The following is an 8,350-nucleotide window of genomic DNA, read 5'->3' as shown; positions in this document are numbered from 1 at the left end:
TCAGCTCTTCAGCTCAAGGCTAGCGCTCTACCACTTGAGCCACAGCGCCACTTCTGGCTTTTTTTTTCCTTTTTGCTTATGTGGTGCTGAGGAATTGAACCCAGGGCCTCATGAATGCAAAGCAAGCACTCTACCACTGAGCCACCTTCCCAGCCCTGCTTGTCGTATTCTTAAGCCTCAGTCTTTACTTCTGTCAAGAGCTAGCAATGGAAGCAGTACAGGTTAAAGCCCATAGCCATGGCTCTAATCCTTCATATACTGAGGATTTCATTCTTGTTGTCCAGATTCTTTGGGAATGTGGGAATGGATGCCTGGAAAGCCTTGGCACAGTGCCTGACAGATGGTGGCCATCTGACTCCTGGTACCTTAGGTCTACATTACATTTTAGCTTCCCATGTCTGCAAGTATGGTTCAAACTGTAGGCAGAACAATGGGCTAGCAAATATAAAGCCGAGTTCAAACCCCAGTACTGTTAAAAAAAATAAAATAGGCATATTCTTTTCCCAACTCTCTATGCCTCTGAGTGGACATGGAATCCAGGACCTTGGACATGCCAGGCAGATGCTCTACTATGCCCTAGCCCTTTTGTTTGTTTTTTTGAGACAGGGTCTTGCTAACTTTACTTAGCTAAGGCTAGAAGTCACTATCCTCCTACCACTGCCTTCCAAAGTAGCTGAGATTATAGGTGTGCACCACCACGCCTGTCTTGTTTTGTTTTCTTAATGTGGGTATTTATAGCATGACCCTGTCAAAAGTTGGCTTCAATTATTAGCATCCTTTTGCTTCCTTTCCCCATGGGACTCCCTTCCTGCCTCCCCTCCCCCATCCTGATTCTATGAGCTGACCCCTCTTGTCCTGTCTCTCAGGGCCACAGGCAGGCCACCGGGACCTCACCCCTGCCAAGATCCTTGAGATGCTCCTTGGCCTTCTCAGAAAGCGCACAGCATCACTGTAAGCCAGGTCCTGCAGGCTGTCAGGGAGGTGCATGGTGGCTGCTCTCTTCCTGGGGCCCCAGAAGTGAGGGCAGGGGTGCTGGGCACTGCCTGCTGGGTGCTGCTGCCTGTGTGCTCCAGGCCGAACCTAGGACTTTGCTGCTGCAAGACAATAGACAGGAGACATCAGGGTTAGGGTACAGGGAAGGGATACTGGAGTCCCAGGAGTGGGATTGGATGGGGGTTGGGAGCTGCTGAGACTGTTGAGTTGGGGGGGCAGGTTACTGAGGGTTCCAGAAGTGGGGATGGGCTGAACCTAGGGCTTCTAGGAATAGGGGTATGAAGTAAAAGGCCTACTTCAGTTCCCAGGAGTCAGGAATAAGGGGTGAGGGGACAAGGCTGTGCCAAGACCATGGGGGTCCTAGGAATGGGGGCCCTGGGGATAAGGGAGCTGCTGAGGGGGTGTCCTATGAGCTGCGGTTAAGAAGTGGGATTTCTGGGTCCCAGGAGGAGCATACAAAAAGGGGCTGCCTCACATCCCAGGAGTGACATCAGGTAAGGGGACTTGTAGGGGGGTCTCAGGAGCCAGGAATGTGGCATAACAAGGTTATGGGGGTCCTGAGAATGGAGGCAATGAGGATTAGGGGGTACTGAATGGTCTCAAGAATGGGGAGTATATGAGTAGAGGGGGTCCTGGGAGCTGGGCACAAGAGTTAAGGAAGTTTCTGGGGGGTCCTTGGCCTGGCATGAGGTAAAGGGGTGCTAAGCATCCTAGGAGTAGAGAGCGCAGCTAGAGACTCCTTTGGGTCCCAAGGGTCAGGAGTATAGTCAAAGGGGCTGAGGACAGGAGGGCCCCAGAGGCAGGGTACAGGGTGAAGCTATAAGGGGGTGTGAAGAGAGCTGGGGTGCTACCAGGCCATGTCCATTGACACAGGAGCCCCAGGACCCAGTTAAAAGACAGCCTTCTCTCCGTGAAAGGACATAGGAGGAAAGTTCTAGAAAGTTGTTGATGATTGGGGTGGGGGGGAAGTCCTAGGGGATATCAGAGCTCTGGAAAAGTCTGAGCCAGACAAAGCTCCCTTTTTTTTCAGAGGAAGGGCAACACCACGGAGAGAATATGGTAGGCGGTTCTGGTGATTTGAGGGGTTATTTCTCAGAATAAGGGGACCCCCTTTGGGCTTCCCCTCCATCTTCCTAAGGGTTCATTTTCTCAGGCTGGGATTCTGGGCCTCAGGCTTGTGGAGAAACTCCCAAACGAACGAGGGCCAAGGGCTACCTGCTTCGGCTCAGGCTCTCCCTGTGACGTGGGGTGGGAGTGCTCGCGTTTGAGGCTGATGCCGCCTGACAAAAAGGGCCACCCTGACACTGAAGGACCGCTGTGTGTCACCTGGAGACCGGCGCTTCCTTCAACCTGCCCTCTGCTTCGGGCTTCTGGTTCCGGACGTCGCCTCAGATTCCTTTTGCTCCCGCTTTTTCCCGCCTTTTCGCTCCTTTACAGCTGATTGGCCACGCCTAAGTCCCGCCCCTTTCGTTTCCGCCAACTCCGGAGCCACCTGGGGAGAGGGTGTGGTCTCGGCGGACGTTGGGCCGCTCGCCGTTGGCGGGCTGCGCGCGCACGCCCCAGCCCTCCGGCTTCTCGCGGCCGCCCCGCCCTTTTCCTTTCAAGACCTCTGACAAGGAGACACTGCTGAGGCGCATGCGCCTTGCCCATAACACCGAGGGTGGTGGTGGTGAAGGTTGGGGCACGCGTAATGAGCATGCGCATTCTGGATCGGGGGGGGGGTGGAAAAAAAAAAAACAAACCCCAAACAAATGGACCGCTCTCCAGAGCCCAGGGTTTTGCACATGCGTATTATTGCTGACTGAATCCTATCTGCGGCGGCTTTCTGCGCATGCGCAAGTCTCAATGACAGTCAAGCCTTGACTATAAGGTGAGGGGCGGGCTGGGGATTGCATGGCCCTGGGAGGGCGGCCCTGCATTCCCCTCTGTGGCCTTTCTGGGCATTTCTTATACTCCTAAGGTCCACCCCATCGGAAACAGTTATGCCACTACAGAGCTTTTTAAAAAAGCCTGCAAAATTCCCCAGACCCTGAGACCTCTGACCCTAACCTGGGACTCAGGCCAGCTGATCAGTGCGTGGGGAGGGACAGGCCAAAGGGGGTCCAGGAGTGCGGGGTTGGATGGGTTCTGCACCCCGCCTGGGGCAGCAGGACCTCGATGACATTTGACACTTGCTCATTTCCCTGTTTCAGGCTTTAGGGGGAAAAGGGTGTGGCCATGTGGCTTGTGACCCAGGGGGTCAGGGGGCTCAGGGTCCGAGTATGGCCCCTTTTGCCCACGCTCCTCGGGACCCCACGAGCCTTGTCTTCTCTGGCGGACAAGATGGGGGTGTACCGCAAGATGTGGAACCCCACGGAGCCCCGCGACTGGGCTCAGCAATACCGCGAGCGCTTCATTCCTTTCTCCAAGGAGCAGCTACTCCGACTCCTGACACAGGTACCTCCGGGCCCCGGGTTTATGAGCCTGGGGACTCCGTTTCCCAGCATGCCCTGCGGCGGAGGGGCCCTGCATGCTAGGGAGCACTGCCATGACGCCTCCTGGGAGTTGTAGTTCAAGGTCCCCTTGGAGTGCCAAGTGGGCGGGAGGTTAATTGTTGGGGACAGGGTGGGCACTATCGCTCTGATGGAGACAGTAAGTTGTTTCTGGACTCAAGCTAGTTCAGGTGCTCTCTGGGGTGTTGTTTTTCTTTCTGTGAAATGGGTGTAACTATCCTGATCATCATGGTTTCCAGTACCTAATAACAAACATCCCTACAAAGTCGCTAAACTGTAATCCTTACTATGATCGTTTTTGAGTTCTCATTCTATGGCACTGTGTCAAGCATCTGTCACATACTGAAGCGTCAGTACCACTATCCAGGTGGTACTGGCTTGCTCCATCCTGAGTGAGTGCTTCCTTACATTCCTCACCCATCTTGGTAGCTGAATCCACCTTGTCCTAGTCTTGGTTCCATTCCAGAGCTTGAGCTCTGCCCTTCACCGTCTATCAGACTTGTTATTATCAAGGATTCCACTCATCTATTCAAAAATTACTAAGCACCTGCTGTTTGTTCTGTCTTATACAAATAAATATACACTTACACATGCAAGAACAAGTGTGTATAGACACATTTAATTTCATCATACACATATCCCTCACCCTCTGAGGAACAGTCTATGAGCCTGTGCTCATGAACAAACATGCCTTTAGCCAGGTACCAGTGGCTCATGCCTGTAATCCCAGCTATTTAGGAGGCTGAGATATGAGGACTGCAGTTTGAAACAGCCTGGCCAGGAAAGTCTGTGAGACTTTTATCTCCAATGAACCACCAAAAAGTCAGAAGTGAAGCTATGGCTTAAGTGGTAGAGTGTTAGCTTTGAGTGGAAAAAGCTAAGGGACAGTGCGAGAGAGAGTAGAGAAAGTAGAGAAAGAGAGGAAAAAAGATAAGCTACCTATGTCTTCCCTTTGGTTCTGGAGACAACTCCTAGAATCAGCAAAAATAGCCTTGCTGGGGCTGGGAAGTTGGCTCAGTGGTAGAGTGCTTGCCTCGCATGCATGAAGCCCTGGGTTCCATTCCTCAGCAACACATAAGCAGAAAAAGTCGAAAGTGGTGCTATGGCTCAAATGGTAGAGCACTAGCTTTAAGCTGAAGGGCTGAAGGACAGCACCCAAGCCCAGAGTTCAAGCCCCATGACTAACAAAAAAAAAAAAAAGTTAAGAGTCCCAGAGTTGTAATCCTATGTGTGGGTTGTTAGGAAAAGAGTTCTTCCTGTGGGTATGGGAAAAGAGGCCTAAAGAAGGTTTGCTTCTTGAGTTGACAGGAGTTCCACTCCAGTCCTGCAGAGAAAGCGGCGATGGAGGAATTTGCGGCGCATGTGGACTTCTGTACACTGTTCCATTACCACCAGGTCCTGGCCCGGCTGCAGGTGAGGATGGCCCTTCCTGCCCTGTTGTGCTTGTGTGCTTGTTTGTGCACTTGGCATTCAGTCACCAGGGACTGGGCAGTGAACGGCAGAGAGGCAGCCTGTTCTGCATGGAGCATCCATTCCAGCTGGGGAGACAAGAAATCAATACAGTGTATGAACTAGGCTGGGCACTGGTGACTCACGCCTATAACCCTAGATACTCGGGAGGCTGAAATTTGAGAGCTATCTGAAAAATAAAAGGGAAAGTCTGGGGGGATTTGGCTCAGGGGGCTGAGCATCTGCCTAATAAGCATGAGACCCCCAAGTTCAAACCCCATTACTCCCTTTCCCCCTCAAAAATGATGCTGGGTTGGATTCAGTTCCATAGAGAGCAATGAAACAGATATGCAGGAAAAGAGGAATGATCACCTGGTGCCCTGATCTTTCATCCCAGCTACTTAGAAGGCTGAGATCTGATTATCATAGTTTGAAGCCAGCCAGGATAGGAAAATCCTTGAGACTATCATCTTCAATGACCTACCAAAAAAAAAAAAAAGCTAGAAGTGGAGGTGTGGCTCAAGTGGTAGATCACTAGTCTTGAGAAGAAAAAAAAAAACTCACAAAACTCAGGGATTAGCCCAGGCTCTGAGTTCAAGCCCCAGAATTGAAACAAAAAAAGAAAATACCAGTAGCTCACGCCTGTAATCCTGGCTACTCAGGAGGCTGAGAGCTGAGGATCACAGTTGAAAGCCAGATTGGGCAGAAAAACCTGTGAGCTCATATCTCCAATACACAACTCACCCCCCCCCCCACTGAAAAACCCAAACCCCTCAAACTGAAAGTAGAGCTGTGGCTCAAGTGGTACAGTATTAGCTTTGAGGAAAAAAAAAGGTGGGGGGGGAGGGGGAGCTGAGAAGGTGGCTCAGTGGTAGAGTGCTTGCTTCTCATGCATGAGGCCCTGGGTTCAATTCCTCAGCCCCACATAAGCAGAAAAAGCTGGAAGTGGCACTGTGGCTCAAGTGGTAGAGTGTTCGCCTTGAGCTGAAGAGCTGAGGGACAGTGCCCAGGCCCAGAGTTCAGGCCCCAACAACACCATCAACAAAAAAGCTCAGGGACAGCATGCAGGTCCTGAGATTCTAGGGCTTGAATCAGTACCATAAAAAAATAAATCAATAAATAAAGGCTGGGCGTCAGTGACTTAGGCCTGGAATCCTAGTTACTCAGGAGGCTGAGATCTGAGGATCATGGTTCAAAGCCAGCCTGGGCAGGAAAGTCTGTGAGACTCATCTCCAATAAAGCATCAGAAAACCAGAAATGGTATTTGTGGCTCAAGTGGTAGAGCACTAGCCTTGAGCTGAAGAGCTCAGGGACAGCGCCAGACCCAGAGTTCAAGCCCCATGACTGGGAAAAAAAAAAAAAAAACAGTAATGAGATGAGATGAGGGTCTTGTTTTAGAACAGGTGGCAGGAGGTGGTTGGGGAAGGGCTCCCTGAGGAGGTGTGTGTGGGGGGGAGGGAACTGAGGGAAGGGACCAGCCCTGATGCATTATGGGAGAGAGTGTTCCAAACAGAGGGAAGAGCCAGGCCCAGAGTGGTGAGTGCATCTAGAGTGTTTGGGAACGGTGGAGTCCATGCTGCTGGAGGGAGGGAGGAAGAAGGGAGGACCCGGGGGAGACGAAGCAGGAGGCTGCTCTCCTGGGCCCTGGTGACCAGGGTGAGACCATCCTCAGGAGAACTCCACTTTGACTGTGGGGAGACGAGGTAGGAGCTGGAGGCTGCTCTCCTGGGCCCTGGTGTCCAGGGTGAGACCATCCTCAGGAGAACTCCATTTTGACTGTGAGCAAGTGGGGAGGAGAGGAGGGCTGGTGCTGATGAAGGTGTTGGCAGGGTGTCTGTGACTGCCTGCTGGTAGGTGGGAATGGCCATCAGGCCGTAAGGCCTATTATGGCTTATTACATTGGTCCAGGGAGAGATAATGGAAGGGAGAGGGGGGGAAGAGTGGCCTGATGCTGGTTGGAAGGTATCCACATTTTCTAGGGGGGGGGAGGAGAGGATGGGGAGATGTAGGCCCAGCTGCCACCTGCTGAGATACAGAGGGCCACCGTGGGGGTGGAGAGCCAGATCTCAGGGAAAAGGGACAGCTCAGTTTGGGCTGAGTTCTTGGAGTTGCTTATTTGGTCAGCCAGGTGCAGAGATGATTGACAGTGAGCATGGTTGTGCACGCCTTAAATCCCAGCACTTGGAAGGTGGAAGCAAGGAGAACAGAAAGTTCAAGACAAGCCTGGGCTCTGTGATGACCGCTTGAGGCTTCTTCCTGCTTCATAGATGGCCAACCCCAGACAGGAAAGTCCTTGAGACTTTTCTCTCCAATGAACCAGCAAAAAGCTGAAAATGGAGCTGCAGCTCAAGTGGTAGAGCACCAGCCAACCTGGCAACAAACAAACAAAAATAAAGAGCAGGCAGATGCTTAAGTTAATGCGCTTGTATTTACCAGGCAGGAGGTTTTCAGTGCATCCCAGGGCTGGGGCAGCTGCGGAGTCGGGGGTGGGGGTGGGGGGGGGGGGGAGAGGGTGACAGAGGATGCTGGGACAGCCTGGGCTGGACAACATCAGAACAGCCTTGGTTCCAACACTGGCTGTGTGGTGACCCAGAGGCGGCCTCTCTCTGATCCTTGCTTCTCTTTCTTTATTCATTCACTGACTTTACTCCATAAATATTGATTGAGCGCCTGCTGTGTCTCCTTTATGGATGGAGGTCGGGCACAATAGGGGAGCAGGAGGGGTGTGTGTGTGTGTGTGTGTGTCTCTCTCTCTCTCTTCTGGGGGGGGGTTGTTCCTTCTGAGAGGAGAGAGGGACAGGATAGATCGGGCGTGGGGACCAAGCTTCTAAGCGTGGGGACCAAGCTTCTAAGGATGTTTGTAACATCTTTCCATAATCTAGGGAGCTGAAAACAATAAAAATTGAGCGGGGCGCTGGTGGCTCACACCTGTAATCCTAGCTACTCAGGAGGCTGAGATCTGAGGATCTCAGTTCAAAGCCAATCTGGGCAGGAAAGTCCATGAGACTTTTTTTTTTTTTTTTTTTTTGCCAGCCAGCCCTGGGCTTGAACTCTGGGTTTGGGTCCCTGAGCTTCTTTTGCTCAAGGCGAGCACTTTACCACTTGAGCCACAACACCACTTCTGGCTTTTTCTGTGTATGTAGTACTGAGGAATCAAACTCAGGGCTTCATGCATGCTAGGCAGGCAATCTACCACTGAGCTACCTTCCCAGCCCTTCCGACTTTCTCTGAGTAGTTTATTGGAGATAAGAGTCTCATGGAGGGGCTGGGAAGGTGGCTCAGTGGTAGAGTGCTTGTCTTGCATGCATGAGGCCCTGGGTATGATTCCTCAGTTCCACATAAGCAAAAAGAAAAAAGCCGGAAGTGGCGCTGTGGCTCAAGTGGTAGAGCGCTAGCCTTGAGCTGAAGAGCTGAGG

General features: G+C 52.1%; 2 protein-coding genes across 3 annotated transcripts in view; one reads left to right on the top strand and one right to left on the bottom strand.

Moving 5' to 3' along the window:
- Positions 1-987, bottom strand: part of Syngr4 (synaptogyrin 4) — a 5,012-nt gene extending 4,025 nt beyond the window's left edge. For both annotated transcript variants that reach the window (XM_013027833.1, XM_013027834.1), the window contains exon 1: positions 895-987. In XM_013027833.1, coding sequence (XP_012883287.1) covers positions 895-987 — 93 coding nt within the window. The remainder of the gene's footprint in view (positions 1-894) is intronic.
- A 1,820-nt stretch (positions 988-2,807) lies between these two features.
- The window catches only part of Tmem143 (transmembrane protein 143), a 23,181-nt gene continuing 17,638 nt past the window's right edge, over positions 2,808-8,350 (top strand). The window contains exons 1-3 of the mRNA XM_013027826.1: positions 2,808-2,863; positions 3,186-3,429; positions 4,794-4,898. Of these exons, the coding sequence (XP_012883280.1) occupies positions 3,211-3,429; positions 4,794-4,898 (324 nt within the window). The 5' untranslated portion in view covers positions 2,808-2,863; positions 3,186-3,210. The remainder of the gene's footprint in view (positions 2,864-3,185; positions 3,430-4,793; positions 4,899-8,350) is intronic.

Source organism: Dipodomys ordii, unplaced genomic scaffold (genome assembly GCF_000151885.1).
Source record: "Dipodomys ordii isolate 6190 unplaced genomic scaffold, Dord_2.0 Scaffold105, whole genome shotgun sequence".
Lineage (NCBI taxonomy): Eukaryota > Metazoa > Chordata > Mammalia > Rodentia > Heteromyidae > Dipodomys > Dipodomys ordii.
Note: the sequence above shows the minus strand (reverse complement) of the source record. Positions and strands in the feature narration are given on the sequence as shown.